The sequence below is a fragment of the Ranitomeya variabilis genome, chromosome 5 (genome assembly GCF_051348905.1).
Source record: "Ranitomeya variabilis isolate aRanVar5 chromosome 5, aRanVar5.hap1, whole genome shotgun sequence".
Taxonomy (NCBI): Eukaryota; Metazoa; Chordata; class Amphibia; order Anura; family Dendrobatidae; genus Ranitomeya; species Ranitomeya variabilis.
Window position 1 is genome coordinate 193,202,219 of NC_135236.1, and position 26,367 is coordinate 193,228,585.

Consider the following 26,367-nt stretch of genomic DNA (forward strand, 5'->3'; position numbering starts at 1 on the left):
TGTGAGGAATGCCTGTTTGTTAGGGAACTCCCACATGTATTCAGCGTATCTGGAAGCCGTAAATCACGCAACTGAGGCGATGAAAACTATATCTCCGAGCAGTCACAAATACTCGGAAGTCACCCGAGCAACGAGTATACTCGCTCATCACTAATTATTATTAATCTGAATCAGTGGGACTGCAAATTAGGATTTTAACATGAAACTCTTGAAACTCTTTCAGCAGTGAAATCCAGACACCTACCAGACCATCCTTACTGGCCACAAGTAACATTTTTGCATTGCTGTTCTGAGCAATCCTAGCTTTGTCCAAAATGGAGCAATTGCCCACCATCACCACCACGGCTTTATCCTTCAGGCCTGTGGTGGGTACTTCGGTCTCACTGCACAGCCAGACAGTAGTTATATTTTCTAGCTTGTAGTACATCTAAAAGAAAAGATAATCAATGTTATTTAATTAAAAAACTGTCACGTCATTTTTAAGGTACCGTCACACTCAGCGACGCTGCAGCGATATAGACAACGAGCCGATCGCTGCAGCGTCGCTGTTTAGGTCGCTGTAGAGACGTCAAACACAGCAGCTCCGGAACGATGCAGGAGCGATCCTGTGACGTAACAGTGACTCACTTATCGTTCTCACAGGTCGTTAGCTCCATGTAAAACATTGCTGACATCGTTGCTTTTGCTGTCAAACATGACGATACACGTCGACCTGACGACCAAATAAAGTTCTGGACTTCTAGCTCCGACCAGCGATATCACAGCGGGATCCTGATCGCTGCTGCGTGTCAAACACAACGAGATCGCTATCCAGGACGCTGCAACGTCACGGATCGTTGTCGTTCTCTTTGTAAAGTTGCTGAGTGTGAAGGTACCTTAACTTAGCTTCTGCTATGGAACTTGTGCTGTCAGTAGTCCATGAGGATTACAGTGCTATCACTTCAAGCGGTTGCCTGACACTAAATGTATTAAGGGGATTTCTCAGAAAAAGTATACATATCTATTGTGTAATAACTTACCGCATTGGTGTAAGATGTTGGGAGTGTTGTCCATGATGAATTGTACGTTATGCAGTAATCTTTTTCAGAATTCGGCCCCTTGTCACCCTCTGCATGTAAAATGCCGTGAGTGGCACGTATCTGTAAAGTAAATACAGCTTTGTTAGGGAACACATGGAGCAAATATACACTGGGTTATTTGACAATGGAAAGACAAATTCCGTTACTTACTCTGAAATACTGTCACCAACAAAGATACGGAAAAGCAAAGGATAATGACTCGCTCTCTACAACACATTCAACTATTACCAGATATAAGGAGAAGGTGGCAATACATTCTTCATAAAAACTAAAACCTACCGGAGTGCACAGCTCCTCTACCTAATGTGAAGGAAAGGTGGAAGTCAGAAAAATGTTTCTGCTCCCCATGTAAATGATGTACTTGTCACATAATGCTTTTATCCACCCGCATGAGAAATCGCTTCTCTACCTATTGGTTTATTAGTTAATGAGGGATTACCGTATTTTTCGGACTATAAGACGCACTTTTTCCCCAAAAAATTTGGTAGGAAAATGGGGGGTGCGTCTTATAGTCCAAACACAGGCTTACTGGGGGATTGCGGCAGCGGTGCAGCAACGTCCCTCAGGAAACCGGCATGGCAGAAGTGTGGCGATGCTGAAGCTCGGTGTCGGCAGTGAGCAGTGCAGAGTGCATCATTGGTTTCCCTGTGGCCATCTTTCTGAAGCCGTGGGCTGCCAGAGGCAGCGTGCGTGCGGATTGAGATCTCGGCTGACATCTGTCGCTCCACTTTCCTGAGGATGTGGGCTTGAGATCTCGACGGCCCTCGGCTTCAGGAAAATGGCCGACGAAGGCCGCGCGTGATGAGATCTCGGCGGCCATTTTCTTGAAGTCGAGGGCTGCCGAGATCTCAATATGCGAACGCGCGGCCTCAGGAAAATGGCCGCCGAAAAACCAATGATGCACTCGGCTCTGCTCACTGTGGACAACGGGCCGCAGCATCGCCACATTTCTGCCGACGGTATCCTGAGGAAGGGAACCTGCTCCACGCAACGCACTCTGCTCTGCCTCACCACCGACACCGGACCCACAGCATTGCACTGCTAGGATACCCCGGGACTGCATCATTGCCCCACTTCTGCTGCCGCCGGCTTCCTGTGGAAGAGACCCTGACTCCTGTGACCCGCTCTACCACCGCCAGCCCTCAGGAAAGATACCTTAAATTCAGACAATAAGACAAACCCCCATCTTATAAAAATCTTTTTTTTTTGCTATTTTCCACCCCAAAATTTGAGGTGCATCTTATGGTCCAGTGCACCTTATAGTCCGAAAAATACAGTAGATGCAAATCTCCCTGTCTGCTAATAGCGATCAGCCAACAGTTATTCCTCCCAACGTCCCTTATTAACATGCAGGGACAAACATGCTCATTTTTAGGGTATGTGCACACATTTAGGATTTCTTGCAGAAATTTCCTGACCAAAACCGGACATTTCTGCCAGAAATCAGCATGAGTTTTTTTCCCAATGCATTAAATAGCGGGGAAAACGCGAAAAATCCGCAAAATTAATGAACATGCTACGTTTTTTTACCGCAATGCATTTTATTTCACGGAAAAAAACGCTTCATGTGCACAAAAATTGTAGAATGCATTATAATTGATGGGATGCATTTGTAAGCGTTTTTTATGCGTTTTTATAGCAAAAAAAGCGGAAAAAAAACGCGTTAAAACGCAACGTGTGCACACAGCCTAATTGTTTAACACTTTTTTTTCTTCAATCTTTTTATTAATTTTAATAATAAAAGGGAAAATAGGAAAAGGGAAAAGAAAAACATGACACCAGGACTTCTTCCCTATCTGAATGACCAGAATATATTAAGATTACACAAACATTTCAATTTACATAGATAAGATGGTCCTTCATAACTTTTAGGCTATGTGCCCACGTTTAGGAAAGTGTGCAGAATTTTCCTGAGCAAATTCGAACTACTTTTACAGGAAATCAGCACCCGTATTTTATGCGGGTTTTTTTTTTGCGTTTTATGTGCTTTTTTTGCAGATTTTTTGCGTTTTTTTTCCGGAGCTTCCCAATGCAATAATATAACGGCAAATCCGCAAAATTAACCCCTTCACGACATGCGCCGTACTATTACCACGCATGTCGTGTCTCCCTCTTTGATGCGGGCTGTGGCGGTGAGCCCACATCAAAGTCGCGACATGTCAGCTGTTTTGTACAGCTGACATGTGTGCGCAATAGCGGCGGGTGAAATCGCGATTCACCTGCCGCTATTTACCTGTTAAATGCCGCTGTCAAACGCAGACAGCGGCATTTATCCGGCGCTTCCGTCCGGAAATGACCTCATCGCCGACCCCGTCACATGATCGGGGGTCGGCGATGCATCAGGATGGTAACCATAGAGGTCCTTGAGCCTTGAGACCTCTATGGTTACTAATGCCGGCCTGCTGTGAGTGCCCCCCTGTGGTCGGCGCTCACAGCACACCTGCATTTCTGCTACATAGCAGCGAACATCAGATCATCAGAACATAGGAGCGATCTGAGCTTCGCTCCTACGTAGCAGAGCCGATCGAGTGGTGCCAGCTTCTAGCCTCCCATGGAGGCTATTGAAGCATGGCAAAAGTAAAAAAAAATATGGAAAAAATAAAACAAATATGAAAGTTTAAATCACCCCCCTTTCGCCCCATCCAAAATAAAACAATAAAAAAAAAACAAGTCTACACATATTTGGTATCGCCGCGTTCAGAATCACCCGATCTATCAATAAAAAAAAAGCATTTTACCTGATCGCTAAACAGCGTAGCGAGAAAAAAATTCGAAAAGCCAGAATTACGTTTTTTTGGTCGCCGCGACATTGCATTAAAATGCAATAACGGGCGATGAAAAGAACGTATCTGCACAAATGTGGTATAATTAAAAACGTCAGCTCGGCACGCAAAAAATAAGCCCTTACTCGACCCCAGATCACGAAAAATGGAGACGCTACGGGTATCAGAAAATGGCGCTTTTTTTTTTTTTTTTTTTTTTTTAAGCAAAGTTTGGAATTTTTTTTTACCACTGAGAAAAAATAACCTAGACATGTTTGGTGTCTGTGAACTCGTAATGACCTGGAGAATCATAATGGCAGGTCAGTTTTAGCATTTAGTGAACCTAGCAAAAAAGCCAAACAAAAAACAAGTGTGGGATTGCACTTTTTTTGCAATTTCACCACACTTGGAATTTTTTTCCCATTTTCTAGTACAAGACATGGTAAAACCAATGATGACTTTCAAAAGTACAACTCGTCCCGCAAAAATCAAGCCCTCACATGGCCATATTGATGTAAAAATAAAAAAGTTATGGCTCTGGGAAGGAGGGGAGCGAAAAACGAAAACACAAAAACGAAAAAGGGCCGCGGCATGAAGGGGTTAATGAACATGCTGTATTTTTTTTTCAGCGATGCGTTTTTATTGCGGAAAAAAACGCAACATGTGCACAAAAATTGCGGAATGCATTAAAAATGATAGGATGCGTAATGTAAGAGGTTTTTAAGTGTTTTTGCAGCGGAAATCCAGTGAACAAACGTGAAAAATCCGGATCGTGTGCACATAGCCTTACATAGGGTTTTGTTTATCAATACTGGATTCGCTGAACATTACAAAAAACTTTCAACACTTGCATTGATTCCCCTTTAAATTTGGTATGGAAGGAATTACAATATCCTCTCTCGAACAGACTGTCTACTAATACCAGATCTTCTAAAGAACAAGATTGTGACCTTTTTAGTTACTTCTCTCTAAATGCTGTTATGCGAAGGATTACAATGTCCCCCAAATGGAATGCAATTACAACAACACTTAATTTTATATGACTAAAATCACCTCATGTATAAACTTTTAAATATGACTTTTAATTAACACTTTTTTTTTTTTTTTTTTTTAAATGAGGAAAGAACAGTAAGTTTCCAACCTCACCATTGTGTCTACTGAAATACATGGCAAATTCTACTCGCCCTGACATCTTCTATTTAGGGAGTTAGAAGACCCCATTGACGTTACATAGTTGGCCGAATGTGCAGAAACTGGTGGTTTTTTACAACAGTTGCCCTCAGTGTATAGCCATCTGTGAGATTTATGTTGTTTTCTTTAATTAGATACAAGTGCTTTTCACTAAATTAGAATATCATCAAAAAGTTAATTTCAGCTCTTCAATACAAAAGGTGAAACTCATTATATAGAGCCATTACAAACAGATTGATCTATTTCAAGTGTTTATTTCTGCTAATGTTGAGAATTATGGCTTACAGCCAATGAAAACCCAAAAGTCATTGTCTCAGTAAATTAGAATAATTAACAAAAAATATCTGCAAAGGCTTCCTAAGGGTTTAAAAAGGTCCCTTAGTCTGTTTTAGTAGGCTTCACAATCATGGGGAAGACTGCTGACTTGACAGATGTCCAGAAGGCAGTCACTGACACACTCCACAAAGAGGGTAAGCCACAAAAGGTCATTGCTAAAGAAGCTGGCTGTTCACAGAGTGCTGTATCCAAGCATGTTAATGGAAAGTTGAGTGGAAGGAAAAAATGTGGTAGAAAAAGGTGCACAAGCAACTGAGATAACTGCAGCATTGAAAGGATTTTTAAGAAAAGGCCATTCAAAAATTTGGGGGAGGTTCACAAGGAGTGGGCTGCTGCTGGAGTCATTAATTCAAGAGCCACCACACACAGACGTATCCAGGACATGGGCTACAAGTGTCGCATTCCTTGTGTCCAGCCACTCATGACCAAAAGAAAACGCTAGAAGCATCTTACCTGGGCCAAAGAGAAAATGAATTGGACTGATGCTCAGTGGTCCAAGATGTTGATTTCCAAATGAAATTCAAAATTTACTTTCATCTGAAAACAAGGTCCCAGAGTCTGGCGGAAGAGTGGAGAGACAGACAATCCAAGCGGCTTGAGGTCTAGTGTGAAGTTTCCACAATCAGTTATGGTTTGGGGAGCCATGTCATCTGCTGGTGTAGGTCCACGGTGTTTTATCAAGACCAAAGTCAGCGCAGCCGTCTACCAGGAAAATTTTAGAGCACTTCATGCTTCCCTCGGCAAACAAGCTTTTAGGAGATGGAAATTTCATTCTCCAGCAGGACTTGGCACCTGTCCACACTGCCAAAAGTATCAATACCTGGTTTATAACCAGCAGTATCACTGTGCTTGATTGGCAGCAAACTCTCCTGACCTTAACCCCATAGAGAAACTATCGGGTATTATCAAGAGGAAGATGAGAGACACCAGACTCAACAATGCAGATGAGCTGAAGGATGCTATCAAAGCAACCTGGGCTTCCATAACACCTCAGCAGTGCCACAGGCTGGTATGAGGCCCATATCACGCCGCATTGATGCAATAATTGATGCAAAAAGAGCCCTGACCAAGTATTGACTGTATTTACTGAACATACATTTCAGTAGGCCAACATTTCGGATTTTAAAATCATTTTTTCAACCTGGTGTTATAAATAGAGATGAGCGAACATCGCCGGCTCCCTCCTTATTCGGCAAGCTATAGTGCTTACCGAAGAAACTGCATGGGGAACCTGGATACATGGAGCGCTCCCAATCAGCTGTTCGGTGCCGCAGCTGCATGTGTCTCGGCTGTGTGACAGTCACAACACATGCATGGAGATATTTCCAAGATTTATATTATATTTTAATATACACACACATATATATATACAGTACAGACCAAAAGTTTGGACACACCTTCTCATTTAAAGATTTTTCTGCATTTTCATGACTATGAAAATGGTAAATTCACACTGAAGGCATCAAAACTATGAATTAACACATGTGGAATTATATACTTAACAAAAAAGTGTGAAACAACTGAAATTATGTCTTATACTCTAGGTTCTTCAAAGTAGCCACCTTTTGCTTTGATGACTGCTTTGCACACTCTTGGCATTCTCTTGATGAGCTTCAAGAGGTAGTCACCAGAAATGGTTTCCACTTCACAGGTGTGCCCTGTCAGGTTTAATAAGTGGGATTTCTTGCCTTATAAATGGGGTGGGACTATCAGGTGTGATGAGCTGAAGTCTGGTGGATACAAAGCTGATAGTCCCTACTGAATAGACTGTTATTTTTGTATTATGGCAAGAAAAAAGCAGCTAAGTAGAGAAAAACGAGTGGCCATCATTACTTTAACCCCTTTCTGACATTGGACATACTATCCCGTCGAGGTGAGGTGGGCCCGTATGACCACCGACGGGATAGTACGTCGAGCGCGATCGGCGGCGCTCACGGGGGGAGCACGGCCGAGTGTCAGCTGACTATCGCAGCTGACATCCGGCACTATGTGCCAGGAGTGGTCACGGACCGCCCCCGGCACATTAACCCCCGGCACACCGCGATCAAACATGATCGCGGTGTGCCGGCGGTACAGGGAAGCATCGCGCAGGGAGGGGGCTCCCTGTGTGCTTCCCTGAGACCCCCGGAGCAACGCGATGTGATCGCGTTGCTGCGAGGGTCTCTTACCTCCTCCTCGCTGCAGGTGCCCGGATCCAAGATGGCCGCGGCATCCGGGTCCTGCAGGGAGGGAGGTGGCTTACCAAATGCCTGCTCAGAGCAGGCGCTTGGTAAGCCTGCAGTGCTGTAAGTCAGATCGGTGATCTGACAGAGTGCTGTGCAAACTGTCAGATCAGCGATCTGTGATGTCCCCCCCTGGGACAAAGTAAAAAAAAATTTCCATATGTGTAAAAAAAAATAAATAAATAAATAAATAAATTCCTAAATAAAGAAAAAAAATAATATTATTCCCATAAATACATTTCTTTATCTAAATAAAAAAACCAAAACAATAAAAGTACACTTATTTAGTATCGCCGCGTCCGTAACGACCCCACCTATAAAACTATATCACTAGTTAACCCCTTCAGTGAACACCGTAGGGAAAAAAAAAAAAAACAGGCAAAAAACAACGCTTTATTATCATACCGCCGAACAAAAAGTGGAATAACACGCGATCAAAAAGACGGATATAAATAACCATGGTACCGCTGAAAACGTCATCTTGTCCCGCAAAAAACAAGCCGCCATACAGCGTCAAAGAAAAAAGAAAAAAGTTGTCCTCAGAATAAAGCGATGCCAAAATAATTATTTATTCTACAAAATAGTTTTTATCGTATAAAAGCGCCAAAGCATAAAAAAATGATATAAATGAGGTATCACTGTAATCGTACTGACCCGAAGAATAAAACTGCTTTATCAATTTTACCAAACGTGGAACGGTATAAACGCCTTCCCCAAAAGAAATTCATGAATAGCTGTTTTTTTGTCATTCTGCCTCACAAAAATCGAAATAAAAAGCGATCAAAAACTGTCACGTGTCCGAAAATGTTACCAATAAAAACGTCAACTCGTCCCGCAAAAAACAAGACCTCACATGACTCTGTGGACCAAAATATGGAAAAATTATAGGTCTCAAAAATGTGGAGACGCAAAAACTTTTTTGCTATAAAAAGCGTCTTTTAGTGTGTGACGGCTGCCGATCATAAAAATCCGCTATAAAAAATGCTATAAAAGTAAATCAAACCCCCCTTCATCACCCCCTTAGTTAGGGAAAAATAATAAAATTAAAATAATGTATTTATTTCCATTTTCCCATTAGGGTTAGGGCTAGGGCTAAAGTTAGGGTTAGGGTTTAGATTACATTTACGGTTGGGATTAGAGTTAGGGGTGTGTCTGGGTTAGAGGAGTGGTTAGGGTTACCATTGGGATTAGGGTTAGGGATGTGTTTTGATTAGGGTTTAAGTTATAATTGGGGAGTTTCCACTGTTTAGGCACATCAGGGGCTCTCCAAACGCGACATGGCGTCCGATCTCAATTCCAGCCAATTCTGCATTGAAAAAGTAAAACAGTGCTCCTTCCCTTCCGAGCTTTCCCGTGCGCCCAAACAGGGGTTTACCCCAACATATGGGGCATCAGCGTACTCGGGACAAATTGGACAACAACTTTTGGGGTCCAAGTTCTCTTGTTACCCTTGGGAAAATATAAATTTAGGGGGCTAAAAATCATTTTTGTGGGAAAAAAAAGGATTTTTTATTTTCACGGCTCTGCGTTGTAAACTGTAGTGAAACACTTGGGGGTTCAAAGTTCACACAACACATCTACATAAGTTCCTTGGGAGGTCTCGTTTCCAATATGGGGTCACTTGTGGGGGGTTTCTACTGTTTGGGTACATCAGGGGCTCTGCAAATGCAACGTGATGCCTGCAGACCAATCCATCTAAGTCTGCATTCCAAATGGCGCTCCTTCCCTTCCGAGCTCTGCCATGCGCCCAAACAGTGGTTCCCTCCCACATATGGGGTATCTGCATACTCAGGACAAATTGGACAACAACTTTTCGGGTCCAATTTATCCTGTTACCCTTGTGAAAATACAAAACTAGGGGCTAAAAAATCATTTTTGTGAAAAAAAAAAGAATTTTTATTTTCACGGCTCTGCGTTATAAACTGTAGTGAAACACTTGGCGCCCAAACAGTCGTTTACCCCCACATTTGGGGTATCGGAGTACTCAGGACAAATTGCACAACAACTTTTGGGGTCCAATTTCTTCTCTTACCCTTGGGAAAATAAAAAATTGGGGGCGAAAAGATAATTTTTGTGAAAAAATATGATTTTTTATTTTTACGGCTCTGCATTATAAACTTCTGTGAAGCACTTGGTGGGTCAAAGTGCTCACCACACATCTAGATAAGTTCCTTAGGGGGTCTACTTTCCAAAATGGTGTCACTTGTGGGGGGTTTCAATGTTTAGGCACATCAGGGGCTCTCCAAACGCAACATGGCGTTCCATCTCAATTCCAGTCAATTTTGCATTGAAAAGTCAAATGGCGCTCCTTCCCTTCCGAGCTCTTTGGTGCGCCCAAACAGTGGCATACCCCCACATATGGGGTATCAGCGTACTCAGCACAAATTGTACAACAACTTTTGGGGTCCATTTTCTCCTGTTACCCTTGGTAAAATAAAACAAATTGGAGCTGAACTAAATTTTGTGTAAAAAAAATTTAAATGTTAATTTTTATTTAAACATTCCAAAGATTCCTGTGAAACACCTGAAGGGTTAATAAATTTCTTGAATGTGGTTTTGAGCACCTTGAGGGGTGCAGTTTTTAGAATGGTGTCACACTTGGGTATTTTCTATCATATAGACCCCTCAAAATGACTTCAAATGAGATGTGGTCCCTAAAAAAAATGGTGTTGTAAAAATGAGAAATTGCTGGTCAACTTTTAACCCTTATAACTCCGTCACAAAAAAAAATGTTGGTTCCTAAATTGTGCTGATGTAAAGTAGACATGTGGGAAATGTTACCTATTAAGTATTTTGTGTGACATATCTCTGTGATTTAAGGGCATAAAAATTCAAAGTTGGAAAATTGCGAAATTTTCAAAATTTTCGCCAAATTTCCGTTTTTTTCACAAATAAACGCAAGTTATATCAAAGAAATTTTACCACTATCATGAAGTACAATATGTCATGATTAAACAGTGTCAGAATCGCCAAGATCCGTTGAAGCGTTCCAGAGTTATAACCTCATAAAGGGACAGTGGTCAGAATTGTAAAAATTGGCCCGGTCATTAACGTGCAAACCACCCTTGGGGGTAAAGGGATTAAGAAATTAAGGTCTGTCAGTCCGAAAAATTGAGAAAACTTTGAACGTGTCCCAAAGTGCTGTGGCAAAAACTATCAAGCGCTACAAAGAAACTGGCTCACATGAGGACCGCCCCAGGAAAGGAAGACCAAGAGTCACCTCTGCTTCTGAGGATCAGTTTATCCGAGTCACCAGCCTCAGAAATTGCAGGTTAACAGCAGCTCAGATTAGAGACCAGGTCAATGCCACACAGAGTTCTAGCAGCAGACAGATCTCTGCAACAACTGTTAAGAGGAGTCTTTGTGCAGCAGGCCTTCATGGTAAAATAGCTACTAGGAAACCACTGCTAAGGACAGGCAACAAGCAGAAGAGACTTGTTTGGGCTAAAGAACACAAGGAATGGACATTAGACCAGTGGGAATCTGTGCTTTGGTCTGATGAGTCCAAATTTGAGATCTTTGGTTCCAACCACCGTGTCTTTGTGCGACACAGAACAGGTGAACGGATGGACTCTACATGCCTGGTTCCCACTGTGAAGCATGGAGGAGGAGGTGTGATGGTGTGGGGGTGCTTTGCTGGTGACACTGTTGGGGATTTATTCAAAATTGAAAGCATACTGAACCAGCATGGCTACCACAGGATCTTGCAGCGGCATGCTATTCCATCCGGTTTGCGTTTATTTGGACTATCACTTATTTTTCAACAGGACAATGACCCCAAACACACCTCCAGGCTGTGTAAGGGCTATTTGACCAAGGAGGAGAGTGATGGGGTGCTACGCCAGATGACCTGGCCTCCACAGTCTCCAGACCTGAACCCAATTGAGATGGTTTGGGGTGACCTGGACCACAGAGTGAAGGCAAAAGGGCCAACAAGTGCTAAGCATCTCTGGGAACTCCTTCAAGATTGTTGGAAGACCATTTCCGCTGACTACCTCTTGAAGCTCATCAAGAGAATGCCAAGAGTGTGCAAAGCAGTCATCAAAGCAAAAGTTGGCTACTTTGAAAAACCTAGGATATAAGACATATTTTCAGTTGTTTCACACTTTTTTGTTAAGTATATAATTCCACATGTGTTAATTCATAGTTTTGATGCCTTCAGTGTGAATGTACAATTTTCATAGTCATGAAAATACAGAAAAATCTTTAAATGAGAAGGTGTGTCCAAACTTTTGGTCTGTACTGTATATATTTTTTTGTGCTGTGAATATCTGAATATTTAATATGATTTTTTTGTATCCTATAGATATGGTTGATTTTAATTTGTATTTAATGTGGATTTCAATCATTCGTTTTTTTCATGTTGTTGATATCCTTGGGGAAGGATCAATACTGCAAGGGGTTACTGTTGGCAATGGGGTTAACCGGGTTAAATTAAATCTATTGGAATTCTCTATACACACCTGTTGATTTTTAAAAAGGGTGACACCCAGTAACTCATATGGGTTTTTTATTTGTTTTTTCTCTTCCTTATACTATACATGCGGTCTTGATTCAGTACTCATTTGGACCTGGAAGAAGACACATGTGGTGTTGGAACCTGTCGTCCATAAGGTACTGAATGCATGCAATACTGTTATTGAAGAATTTTGGAACTTTTTAATGGATAGATAAAAGGTATATTTTACTCTACCACTGGACTGATCGCTGGAGAAACAAAAATATATAATGGCTCCAAATGGCTGTCATACACCGACCACCGGCTCAGCCACTGGCTTCATTGACCCATTCTTCACCTGGCTTCTTCACTTTCTCTCAGCTGACATCCCCACCTTCATAATGGGTGACTTTAATATCCCTACTGACACCCGCCAGCCAGCAGCCTCCAAGCTCCTGGCCCTTACCTCACCCTTTGGACTCACTCCATGGTCCTCCACAGCCACCCACGCAGAGGGACATACACTAGACCTCATCTTCACCCGCCTCTGTTCCTTATCTAATCTCACAACCTCTCCCTTCCCCCTATCTGACCACCATCTCATCCTTGTCCTCCTCACCTGCCCCCCCATGTCCAGCCATTACCACATCCTCGCAGAAACCTTGCACACCTAGACATTCACAGACTCTCTTCCACCCCTGTCCTCCATATCTTCACTCCATGACAAGGACAGCGCCACTGCTTTCTATAACTCCACCCTCACATCAGCCATAGACTCAGTCGCCCCCCTCATGCATGGCAATGTGCGACAAATCAATAGGCAACCCTGGCATAACAACCTCACCAAAAAACTCAGACAAGCATCCAGGGTCGCGGAGCGGCGTTGGAAGAAAACACACCTGCCAAACGACTTCACTGATTTCAAACAAGCTGTACTTGCCTTCAAACTAGAACTCACTTCTGCTAAACAGACCTATTTCACTAACCTTGTATCCTCAGTATCCTACAACCCAAAACAACTGTTCAGCACATTTAACTCTCTCCTCCGCCCACCACTGCCACCTCCAACTCCCCTCATCTCTTCTGGGGACTTTGCCACCTACTTCAAAAACAAGATCGACCAAACAAGGCAAACCTTTACTGTTCCACGACCCCAACCACCCCACATACCACACCTCTGCCCTTCCCTAATAACCTCCCTCTCCAACATCACTGAAGGTGAACTTACTCACCTCCCTTCCAAATCACACCTCACCACCTGTGCACTTGACCCCATCCCTTCCCACCTGCTCCCCAACCTCACTAACATGCTCATTCCAGCCCTAACCCATCTCTTCACCCTATTGTTATCTTCTGGTACCTTCTCCTCTGCCTTCAAACATGCCACCATCACACCCACCCTCAAAAAAGCTAACCTTGACCCAACTGCTATATGCCCAGCTATCGCCCCATATCACTACTTCGGTTTGCTTCAAAACTCCTTGAGCAGCATGCCCATGCTCAACTTTCCTCCCACCTCTCATCTAACTCTCTCCTTCAATCTGGCTTCCGTCCCCACCACTCCACCGAAACTGCTCTGACCAAAATTACTAATGACTTGCTCACAGCCAAAGCTAACAGACAGTTTTCCATCCTCCTCCTTCTCGACCTGTCCTCTGCTTTCGACACAGTGGACCACTGCCTACTGCTACAGATTCTTCCCTTGGCATCAAAGGCCTTGCCCTGTCCTGGATTGCCTCATACCTTTCCGACCGCACATTTAGCGTTTCCCACTCCCACACTACTTCCTCATCCTGCCCTCTCTCTGTTGGAGGCCCTCAAGGCTCTGTCCTAGGGCCCCTACTTTTTTCCCATCTATACCAGTGTTTCCCAAACTCCAGTCCTCACGGACCCCACGGGTTGTGTTTTCAGGATTTAAATAGTGTTGCACAGGTGAGGCAATTCCTCATGCCTTGATGATACTTCCACTACTTGTGCAATACTAAGGAAATCCTGAAAACATGACCCGTGGGGTCTGTGAGGACTGGAGTTTGGAAAACACTGATCTATACCCTTGGCCTAGGACAACTCAAAGTCCCATGGCTTCCAGTACCACCTGTATGCGGACGACACTCAGATCTACCCAGATGTCACCTCTCTGCTGTCCAGAATCCCGGAGTGTCTTTCAGCCATATCCTCCTTCTTCAACTCTAGCTTCCTAAAACTCAATGTAGAAAAAACCGAACTCGTCATCTTTCCCCCATCTCGCGTATCCCCCCTACTTGATCTATCTATTATGGTAAACGGCATCACGCTCTCTCCCGCACCTGAAATCCGCTGCCTCGGGGTAACTCTCGAATCTGCCCTGTCCTTCAAACCGCACGTCCAAACTCTTGTCGCCTCCAACTCAAAAATATTGCCAGAATTCATCCCTTCCTCACCCCACAATCTACTTTAACTCTTGTGCATGACCTCATCATCTCCCGCCTCGATTACTGCAACACCCTCCTCTGTGGCCTCCCCGCTAACTCCCTTGCACCACTCCAGTCTGTCCTCAACTCTGCTGCCCGGCTAATCCACCTCTCTCCTCGCAACTCCCCTCTGCAAATCCCCAACGAATCCAGTTCAAACTACTAACACTGATCTACAAAGCCATCCACAACCTGTCCCCTCTCTATATCTCTGAACTAATCTCCCACTATCGTCCCTCACGCAATCTTCGATCCTCCCAAGACCTCCTACTCTCCTCCGCACTTATTCGTTCCTCACACAACCGCCTCCAAGATTTCTCCCGAATATCCCCCATCCTCTGGAATTCCATGCCTCAACACATCCCATTATCCACCACTCTTGGATCCTTCAGACGGAACCTGAAAACCCATCTCTTCAGGAAAGCCTAAAGCCTGCAATAACCATTCTTCCGCCTCACCAACCACCCGAGCTGCCGCCTCACCAACCACCCGAGCTGCCGCCTCACCAACCGCCCAAGCAGCCGCATCCCCAACCTTCTGTCTCTTCCCCAGTATCCCGTAGAAAGTAAGTCCGCAAGGACAGGGTCCTCTCCCCTCTGTACCAGTCTGTCATCATAAATTTGTGTACTGTAAATGATATCTATAACCCTGTATGTAACCCCTTTCTCATGTACAGCACCATGGAATTAATGGTGCTATATAAATAAATAATAATAATTATTTATATTAAACTAGGGGGCAGGCCACTGAGGGATCAGTGACTTGTCAGAAGCCATACAGATGAATAGCTAAGCATAGCACCACATGAAGACCCCCCACAGGCTGCCCCGAAGCACGAGCATATCTTTAATCCCACTTCTCTATCTGGCAGCCTTTGGGACGACTCTGGGTGTGGCGACTGCAAGGAGGACGTTACCTGCTTGACTGCACTGTGCCAACTGTACCATTTAGTGGATGAAGGATAATACTATGAAGGTATTTTTCTGGGTTTGTCCAAGGTTCCTAAGTTCTAATGAAAAATCTTCAAACGTCAAAATACCAAGGCATTTTGAGAAATTATAAACCTCCAACTTTGCAGGAACAGTTTGGGGGATTATGTTCCAGCATAACTTAAACCCAGTGCATAATGCAACATCCATAAAGGCATGGTTGGGGGGAGTTTGGTGGAAGAACTTGACTTGCTGCACACAAAAGCGCAGCCTCAAGCCCCATTGAACACCATTGGGATTGCAAGCCAGGACCTCTTATCCCGAGCTTCAGCATTTGATCTCACAGATGCTCTTCTGGATGAAAGAACGCTTCAAACCATTCTAAAAAGTGTTCCCAGAAGAGTGGAAGCTGTTATAGCTGCATAGTGGGGACCAACTTCATGTCAGTGTCTATGGATTTACAATGTAATCTGTGGGTGTCACAATAGTTTTGCCTGATTAGTAGGTGTTATAAAGGAAGTTTGCTAGTAGCCGGTTTGTGGAGTCCGTGTTGGTATAACAGGGACCAACTCCTAAAATATATAATAAATTGGGTACAGTAGTTCAGTGCAGTATATGTTTTCATAAGAATTTGGAAAAGTTATGAAATGTCCTATAAAAGTCTGTTCTGTTCCTGATCTAAGGATCTGAGCTTTTAGTTGAGATGAATCTGTGCTGCACTTTATGTACATGCTCACTAGTGAGGCAGCGCTGAGGAGTGGGGGAAATTGAGGAGTCGGAGGTTTGGCTTACCAACTCCACAGCCCTGATTAGTAGGAACATCTCTCCTAAGCCTTCTATATGGGTATGCAGGTCATAGAAAGATGAATAAAATGATACCTTGGTATCTGCAATCCGATGTCTTATTCCAGAGCAATCCAAGTTTTTCTTATATGTAAATAAGCTGTTAAAGGGAACCTGTCACCCCCAAAATCGAAGATGAGCTAAGCTCACCGGCACCAGGGGCTTATCTATAGCATTCTGTAATGCTGTAGATAAGCCCCCGATGTATCCTGAAAGATGAGAAAGAGAGGTTAGATTATACTCACCGGGCCTCTCTGACCTTTCCCGACGCCTGCGCACTGCAGTACTTTGCTCAGCCCTCAACAGGGCAGACAAAGTACGCCTGCGCTGGAGCCACAGCGTGAAGACAAGAAGAGGACGTCATCCTATGAAGATAGGAGGCACCGGACCGAGATGCCCATCGGACCGGACGGCATCGGGACCGCCCCTGGGTGAGTATAATATAACCTCTTTTTCTCATCTTTCAGGTTACATCGGGGGCTTATCTACAGCATTCCAGAATGCTGTAGATAAGCCCCTGATGCTCGTGGGCTTAGCTCATCTTCGATTTTGGGGGTGACAGGTTCCCTTTAAGATCTATGGGCCGCCGGACACTGATCAATATGAGAATCCCTCCTCAGAGCTTATTAAAGGGGGCGTTACTTTTCTCTCCTAATCATACATAGCTCTGCATTGAGATCAGAGCTAACACAGTACAACAGAGCTAATTCAGTACTGCAAAAGTGAAGTCTGTGTTATTACAAGCACATTTGCAGCTGCAATTGTGCACTCATAGGGCTTCAGCTTTTCACAGGCAAGCCATCTCACAGGCAGCCAGTATAGCAGAGCTGAGAACACGGTGAGAAGACAACTGCAAATGTACTTGTTATTTTTGTAATTATGCAAAGTTCAACTCTCCTGTACTGTGCTATAATCGGGCACAGCTAGGCAGCAAAGCTGACAGCTAGAGATGGCGATCCTGAACAGTAAAGTTTGGCATCCGTACCGAATACCTACTGTTCGGGAGGGAGTCCCCACGTGTTTTTTTTAATTATTTAAATAAATAAAGTTCTGATGTCAGAAAAAGTAAAGTACTGTAATAGTGGATTACAAGAAACAATGCCTGCAATCTGTGTTATACATGATGTTACAGCGGCATTTCTATGTTAAAATCAGGTAAAAAGAACGGTATTTACTGAGCCGTTCTCTGTTTCTTCAGTTTGTATTTCCAACACTTTCACTCCATATATCTGAAACGTGCAGTAATATTAGCAAAAAGTATACAGTACTATACATACGTAGGCACTATGCCACCTGCTATAAGGAAGGCACAGCTGGCCCTGGTTACTGTACGGCATCTTCACAAGGTCTATATAACTAGTCAGGGCCCAAATATCAAATCATAAGTTCACCGCGATGTGTTCAAAGCCACCACAATGGGACTTATATGAATATTTGGCTATGTGTCTGACTCACCCAGTTTAGTGCACCCTCCGCCATGTACTGTATTAATCATTAGAAGCTTAGCTTCTAGCATGGAATATCTCTGGCATAACATATGCATTAAAAAAAACTTCAAAAACCAGAGACATGCAGAGGAACAGCATAAAAGTAGAGAAGTCGGAGTGACAAATAACAGATTTATACCACACAGATCTCTAATATGGCTGCATGCGACAAGCCCAAGTCTTACAGTCTGTGCACATGTTGCAGATTTGTCACTTTTTTCTGCACGTATTTGTCCCAAAACCTGAATCGTGTCCTGATGCCAGCAAAGTAAATGAGAATCCTGAAGTCTCAGGCACACGGAGCTTATGCGGCCGCATAGCAATACCTGCAGCCGAACACACCGCTGCTGAGTGACGGCGGCAGGGCCGGGTATTAACATGCGAGACTTGGCCGTATTTCTCGCATGTGTGATCCCGGCCTAACTCCAACCTACATATAAACATTCGGTCATGTGTTTTCGATAGGGAGAGAGGGGAAAGCTGCCCCCAGACACCACTGTCAGCATCTAACCTCCCTGAGAACAGAAGGTTGGGGTGTTTATATCCTACCGTCCAATCCTTCTCTCCCCCAACCTCAACTATCTGGTGGGAGTCAGGGGGCCCAATACACAGCAAATGACCGCCTTCTCCTACCCAAATTGCTAGGTTTCAGAGGCTTTAACCTGATGTGTCTACAGGTTTTGACTCTCAGGGTGCTTTGAAATTGCGCTCCGGTGTCTGTTCGGTGACCCAATCGGGGCTCACATCTGAACTCCTCACAAAACGGGATTCAGACGGACATGCTGACGGGCCATAGACATAATGGTGACGGCAGAGTGAATGTGCAATGTGCAGTCACCGTGCATGATTTTCGGGCGTGCACACCTACTGGAGACTTGTGCACACGTTGCAGATTTTGATACGTTTCCGCAGCGTTTTTGGAAGCGCGGAATTGCATCAAATCCGCAGTGTAGTTCAGTAACAATGATAGTCAATGGGAATTTGAGAAGTGCTGCACACATGCTGCGGAAAACTCCAGGCGGATTCGCTACATTTTTTTTCCCGCAGCATGTCAATTCTTTGCGCGAAAATGCAGCGTTTCTGCACCCACCGACTATACATTGAGTAAGGCAAATCCGCACATCAAAAAACGCATGACAATCCGCAACAAATCAGCAAGTAATCTGCAAGAAATTCGCATCAATTCCGCATTAAATCCGCAACCATTTTGGCCTGTGTTTTCTGCCAAGAGATGCAGATTCTGTGCGGAAAATTCAGCAGGCCAATCCGCAACGTGTGCACGTACCTTTACACCCGGATGCAGTCTACTACATCTGAGTGTCCGCCTCCAGTAGGTGTATACACCCGAAAATGATGCACGACAGAGCACGTTCGCTCTGCCAGAATCATTATAGTCTATGGCCCCCATCCGTGTATGTGTCCAAACCCCCTTTTGCGGGGGGTTCAGACATAAGCCCCAACGAGGCAACCGAACAGATACCAGAACCCAATGTGAGGACACCCTTAGGCTACATTCAAACATCTTTTTGTCATGGTCCAAGCAAGAAACAAGATGCACAGAGCGACCAGGAGTGTCCTGACCCAAACTCAACAGATTCATATATGGCTATAAGACTGCGGCGTTTGTGTCTAGACCTGCTGCCTCTCCAAGCATTATGGACGTGTGAATCTAGCCTTACTATGGAGAAGTCTGTGTGACCATGTATTAAATTGAGCATTGTGGCTTCATTTGGAAAGAGGGGTTGTCCTCAATGAAAATCCCCTCACCCCTCCCCCCAAAAAAAAATCAACTGCCCCTTTAAGTATTACTGAATGTTAGGACAAGGGATGTAATATCAGTACATAATCCAGTAATGGATGACTCCTGATGCCCGGACTTGTTAATTCTGACACTGCATGAATTAAACCCTTGTGTGTACATTGGTCCGTTGCTAAGCCACAATCCTCTTACATGTAATACAGATGGCACGCCGGTGTTCCTATAATGACCAGTGCAGATTATCCAGGAGATCCGCCACGATACTACCAGAATAACCACAACAGAAATTGTAGCTTTCCATTTCATTCCGACAGAAACACAAAAAATGTGTACTTAGGCTAGGTTCATATTAGCGTTTCTGTGCGCTGCGTATGATCTCCATGCAGAAAAGCATGCTTACGCCTGCGCATCATCTTGAGCATGACGCAAACAAAAACGCTGCGTGTTCATGCGTTTAGCCATGCGTTTGCATTTTTTTATGCGCATGGTGGGGGCGGTGACATCATTTTCTGGACATGCGCAGTCTAAAGTACACATACTTATCATACGCATGTCCTTACGTACCAATGCGTTCCCATAGCCAGTAAGGCTACTTTCACACTAGCGTCGCTTGCTGCACGTCGCAATGCGTTGTTTTAGAGAAAAAACGCATCCTGCAAAGTTGCCTGCAGGATGCGTTTTTTCTCCATAGGCTTGCATTAGCGACGCATTGCGAAGTATGGCCACACGTCGCATCCGTCGTGCGACGGTTGGGTCGTGTTGCGTCGGACCGTCAGCACAAAAAAAGTTACATGTAACGTTTTTTTGTGCGTCGTGTCCGCCATTTCCGACCGCACATGCGCAGCCGGAACTCCGCCCCCTCCTCCCCGGACATTACAATGGGGCAGCGGATGCGTTGAAAAACTGCATCCGCTGCCCCCGTTGTGCTACTTAACACACTGTCTGTCGGTACGTCAGGCTGACGGTTTGTGATGGCCCGTACCGATGGACTAGTGTGAAAGTAGCCTAATGCGTTTTTTGACGCCTCAAAAAATGCAACATGTTGCGTTCGCCGGACACCGCGAAACAACGCATGTCCCTGCGTACACAATGTTAAAGATATGCACACATGCGGATGTATGCGGATCACACGCTGCGCACAGAAACGCTAATGTGAACCCGGCCTAAGTCCCCCCAGGAAACCTTACAGGGGCTGTCCGAGATACATTTTCATTCCTTCATAGGCTCATAGATATATCAAATGACAAATGCAACGGCTACTCCCTTTTGTTTACAGGCTGCAGCAGTGATGCCATAACTACAGATCATGTGACCGCTGCAGCCAACCACTGACCTCAGCGGTGATGTTAGCATTTCAGTAGATAACTGCTGAGGCCAGTGGCTGCCTGCAACGGTGACATCCTAGTTGACACTACTATATCTACTCACCATTTTTGTTTTATTTTAGGTTTGTGCAAGCTGTACATGGGTCTGCTGATTGGCTAGATTCATTTTTGCTTTGCATTATATCTAGCATCTGATATTTTTTGCCCGTTTTTCATTTGGGCCTAATTCTTCCTTTTCTTTGCACTTTTTTAATCTCTATTTTATCTGTGCACCATTCTAGGAGGAGTTTAGGGTTTTCAGAAGTTTTAGGTTGACTCAGTTTCCCCTGGAGTATTTATTTATTTATTTTTTTTACGCCAGATACTTTGCACAATTTTTGCGTCATTTTTATAAACGTGCAACTTTTTTTGCCCTAAAAAAGTAGCAAAACAGGTTGAAAAAAAAAAAAAAGTAGCATTTTTCTCTTTTTGAAAAGTCTGAGAACTGTGTGCTCCATTTTTAAAAATTTGATGCAACCAATACAAGACGAAAAAGAAAAGTGACTTCATGAATGTAAATGCTGAATCGGGGCCATAGCGGTTAGGATTCTCTGTACAGCCGAGCATCACTATTCACAACTACAGACGTCAGAACACAACTATTTCCAGTATAACAAGTCAAACCAGGAACAAAAGCAGCCAACGTATGACAATATTCCCATGTTAGCTATAGAATGAAACAATATGGCATAGCCTTCAGACCAAGAACTCCTTATCTACGTATTGACAATTAGCCTAATTTCAATTCTGAAATGTCCTGGTTATGTTCACACATGGCATTTTTGCTACTTTTTTTCCTGAAAAAAGCTGCTTTTTACAGTACCAGCAAAAGCTGAGATTTCAGATATCTTATGCACACGCTTGGTTTTTTTTCATGAGCAGTGCAGTGTTTTTGAAAATCTGCAGCAAAGCAATTCTTTTAGCGTTTTTAGCAGTATAAAAACAAAGCAAAACGTAGCAGCAAAAACAAAGCAAATAGATGTATTCTGTACACAGCGGTTTTTACTGCTAAGGCCTGGGTCACACTTGGGAGTGTCTCTCGCATCAATACCCGGTACTCGGACCGGAGTGTGCCGCTGCATAGAAATACATGCAGCCACACGCTCCGGTCCGGCAGTGCCGAGTATTGATGCGAGTTTCTCGCATAACACTCACAAGTGTGACCCCAGCCTACGAGTGAAAGTTCTGGCTGCAGAAACAAACACCATGTTGATCCCTAGAGGCTCACTGCCTATTCTTCTCATAGCATTCGTTCTTCAATGTTGTTACCTAACTAATAATGGGGGGGTCTCCAACAAACTGAAGACCCCCAAGAGCTACTTTTCAGGAGAACTGATCTTTGATCTAATTAGCGGCGAGCCAGAGAAAGCTTAAATGGGTGGTTTTCTTGTAAGAAATTAGGACACCACAAACCAGAGACCGGAATAAGAAGAAAAAACAACTTGTGGTTGCCTGACAACACACAGCACTCCCATGGCAGCTCAGCTGTATTTTCACATCACACCCACAACTAAGAAGTACGGTAAAACTAGAAAGATGAAATTCTTAGTGAGAAGTTAGGTCATTTGTATTTTAGAAGTAGTAGGAACAGCCTTAAATTCCGAGAATTCCCACATGGAGCTTGTTAGTAAATAGACCAACGCTGATAACAACCCATTTAAAGGGACTGTCAGCACAGAATGACTGTTCAAACCAAGTACAGGAACTCAGTGCTTCACAGCGGGGCCAGTCATTTACATACACTTCCTCGCATCTCCAGTCCCCTCTTCTTTGATTGACAACACTGGCTTCATTGGACCCGAGAAGGGTGGAAATAGATGGAAGACAAGCAATTAGGAAGGTGTATATAAATGATTGGTCCGGCTGTGAAGCACCGAGCGCCTGTACTTGGTTTGAACAGTCATTCTGTGCTCTTTCAAAGAAAGTCGAACCATACCGTTACATGGCCAGTTCTTTGCTCCGTTACTGAGGAATCAGTATTTGAATTGATATGCAAATGAGGTTGAAGAGCTATGGTAGATCTGACGCCTCCGTCACTCCAGCTCTATTCCCTGCCATTGGCGAGCGCACAGTTCTGGCAAGAGCTGCAACAATGTTGCTGCTCCAAACTGTCAATCAAGCAGAAATGCCCAACCCTCCAGCAAGTGGGAAACCTGGGGACTGCTGAAGTCCTGTGGAAGAGGAGACAATCCCTTTAAACAGATTTTTCATTAAACGTGTGCATCTTCCTGCATAATCTGTGAGCTAAAATGGAGAGTGGCTGAAGACAGTGGATCCCACTCCGTCAGACAGAGCCATGTATCGCTAATACATCTGCAGAGAAATGAGCAATCACACAGCATCCATTGGTGATTGTTGACAATCAGAGACTCTGGACCCGCGGCGCTTGAAGCAGCTTCATCCTGTAAATGGGATGCCAACACAAAACAACCCTGCTAACAGATGTGAAAACATACAATGCACTATGATATGGGGACATGTAATTTAATAGGACATTACTAATGGCACCCAGGAATTCCAGATTCTCAGCAATCAGCAGTGAAATAAGCAATTTTCAGCCCCCTAGAAATGACAGGAGGATATTCTGGCTAGTAATTTATCCGGAGGTGTCCTTTCCTTACAAGTACCTTCTGTATACTTTGGTACCACCATGTGGTAACCCACATTCAGTAATCCAGCATCTCTAGAGTTACTTGTGGACCAGGAATCACATTGCCTTCAGGAAAGCAGCCCTCATCATGTGTGTAATCATCAAACTTGGGAGGCCCAACCCGGAACAGACAGAACATATGTCCATCAATGTAATGGAAGAGAAACGGGATGCTGATTGGTTCTGTCATCGATGCAGATCACACAAGGTTGTGGTCTATAGCTCTTCTCGTGTCTGTCAATACAACATTTCATCCAAAGTCCTTCCTCAGTTATAAACCTAGGTTTAACCCAGAGAGGACCTGGTGAGGGTTAAAAATGCATTTTAATCGACACAAAATTTTAAGAACATTAAACTCCAAACTTATCAGTCCACAACTGATGACAGAACTTCTCTGCTATTGCCCAAAATTTCTGCCTGCACGTGGTCTATACAATCCTGGTTCTGGTGGGGGAGGTTAGTGCCCTGGGACCGGCCAGAGACAGTGGAGCAGGGCAGCGGTCCAGGCAGGCTGGTGAGCTGAGCAAGATCAAAGTCCTGGGACTGGCAGGAGAAGTGGGTGAGGGCAGTACTCTGGGATAGGCCAAAGGATTGAGTGAGGGCTGTGTTCTGGGTAAGGAGGACGGTATAGGACTGAATGGTGCACTGGGTGAGGGCAGTGCTGTGGGACAAAAAGTGAATAAGGGCTGCAAAATGGCCAGAAGTGGTGATTGAGGGCTATGTCCTGGGCAAAGGGGATGGTTTAGGACTGGAGGGAGCACTGAGCGAGGGTGGTGGCCTAGGACTGGATAGAGTACTGGGCGAGGGCGGTTGACTAGGACTGGATTGAGCACTGGGCGAGGGCGGTGGCCTAGGACTGGAGGAAGGCACTGGGTGAGGGCGGTGGCCTAGGACTGGAGGGAGGCACTGGGTGAGGGCGGTTGACTAGGACTGGATTGAGCACTGGGCGAGGGCGGTGGCCTAGGACTGGAGGGAGCACTGGGCGAAGGCGGTGGCCTAGGACTGCAGGGAGCACTGAGCGAGGGCGGTGGCCTAGGACTGGAGGGAGGCACTGAGCGAGGGCGGTGGCCTAGGACTGGAGGGAGGCACTGAGCGAGGGCGGTGGCCTAGGACTGGAGGGTGGCACTGGGTGAGGGCGGTTGACTAGGACTGGATTGAGCACTGGGCGAGGGCGGTGGCCTAGGACTGGAGGGAGCACTGGGCGAAGGCGGTGGCCTAGGACTGCAGGGAGCACTGAGCGAGGGCGGTGGCCTACGACTGGAGGTAGGCACTGAGCGAGGGAGGTTGACTAGGACTGCATTGAGCACTGGGCGAGGGCGGTGGCCTAGGACTGGAGGGAGCACTGGGTGAGGGCGGTGGCCTAGGACTGGAGGGAGCACTGGGTGAGGGCGGTGGCCTAGGACTGGATTGAGCACTGGGCGAGGGCGGTGGCCTAGGACTGGAGGGAGCACTGAGCGAGGGCGGTGGCCTAGGACTGGAGGGAGGCACTGGGTGAGGGCGGTTGACTAGGACTGGATTGAGCACTGGGCGAGGGCGGTGGCCTAGGACTGGAGGGAGGCACTGGGCGAGGGCGGTGGCCTAGGACTGGAGGGAGGCACTGGGCGAGGGCGGTGGCCTAGGACTGGAGGGAGGCACTGGGCGAGGGCGGTGGCCTAGGACTGGAGGGAGGCACTGGGCGAGGGCGGTGGCCTAGGACTGGAGGGAGGCACTGGGTGAGGGAAGAGTTTTGGGACAAAAAAGTGATTGAGAGCTGCAAAATGGCCAGAAAGGTTTAGTAAGGGTATCACCCTGGAAAAGGTCAAAAGTGGTGATGGGGGCATCGCCATTAAACAGGCCAGAAGGTTTGAGTAGGGGGCATCACCCTCGGACAGGCCAGTAGGGGTGAGTGACGGCATCATCGCCCGGGGACAGGTCAGTGAGGTGGGTGAGGGCATCGCCCGGGGACAGGTCAGTGAGGTGGGTGAGGGCATCATCGCCCTGGGACAGGTCAGTGAGGTGGGTGAGGGCATCGCCCGGGGACAGGTCAGGGACTGCCTTGAGGGTGACAGGGTTTGTGACACAGTTTTTGTTCTGTGAAACACCTTTAGTCAGACGTTGCAGCATATACATTTCCCTAATTTGACCCCCGCTGCCCATTACTGCCATAGCCGTGATTTATTGTGTGGACTACAAGTTCCAGCACAGCTCTTACACTGTGGTATTGTACACCCTACGTGTTCCCCGCTCCTTATAGAGTACACGGGTCAGTATGTTACCTGCGGTAGGTGCAGCAGCAGTATAAGGCCCAGCAGAGCGGACTGCTCCATTTCAGCTGTCAATCACGACAGGCGGCCGGCCCGGGGTTTCATGTAGGCAAAGCCGCACTAATGTGTCAGCAGTAAGAATGGCTTCTTTCCGGGAACTTCACTTCCTGTCGGTCGAGGACTCCCCGTGAATAAGCGGAGGGCAGGCCGGCAGCTCCCGGATCCCCGTATGACACCGATCTGCCCGGGGCAAAGAAAAGCGCAGGAACCGGAGGAGTCAGACCAGTTCCCGGAGCCTCCTACCGGAATCTGCGTAGCAACAAGTGACGCTGCGCAGTGGACGCTGGGGTGGATTTCGGCGCTTGCGCAGATGTATGACATAGAATTCCCTGGTTTTGGCCGTTGCACTTTCGGTCACGAGATATACGGTAATTTTCGCGTCGGTGATAAGTTGTGTCACGTCCTGCGGATAAAAGACCGTGCAGGCTGCTCGGAAATTGTCAGAGTAGGAGGACACATCATGAGCCTATTAGTCCGAATTGACACAAGTTTTTTTTTTCTATTCAAAGACAAGTTATATACGAAAGATGTATAAAAAACATTTGTATGGAGAG

The 26,367-nt window shown here is 45.4% G+C and overlaps 1 protein-coding gene across 2 annotated transcripts in view; it reads right to left on the reverse strand.

Moving 5' to 3' along the window:
- The window catches only part of SPPL2A (signal peptide peptidase like 2A), a 70,350-nt gene extending 44,229 nt beyond the window's left edge, over positions 1-26,121 (reverse strand). The window contains exons 1-3 of one of the 2 annotated variants that reach the window (XM_077263680.1): positions 25,766-26,121; positions 1,020-1,139; positions 245-427 (exon numbers count right to left, since the gene is read on the reverse strand). In XM_077263680.1, coding sequence (XP_077119795.1) covers positions 245-427; positions 1,020-1,139; positions 25,766-25,816 — 354 coding nt within the window. In that variant the 5' untranslated portion in view covers positions 25,817-26,121. The remainder of the gene's footprint in view (positions 1-244; positions 428-1,019; positions 1,140-25,765) is intronic. The other variant, XM_077263679.1, reaches the window with a different exon arrangement.
- Between the last annotated feature and the right edge of the window lie 246 nt (positions 26,122-26,367).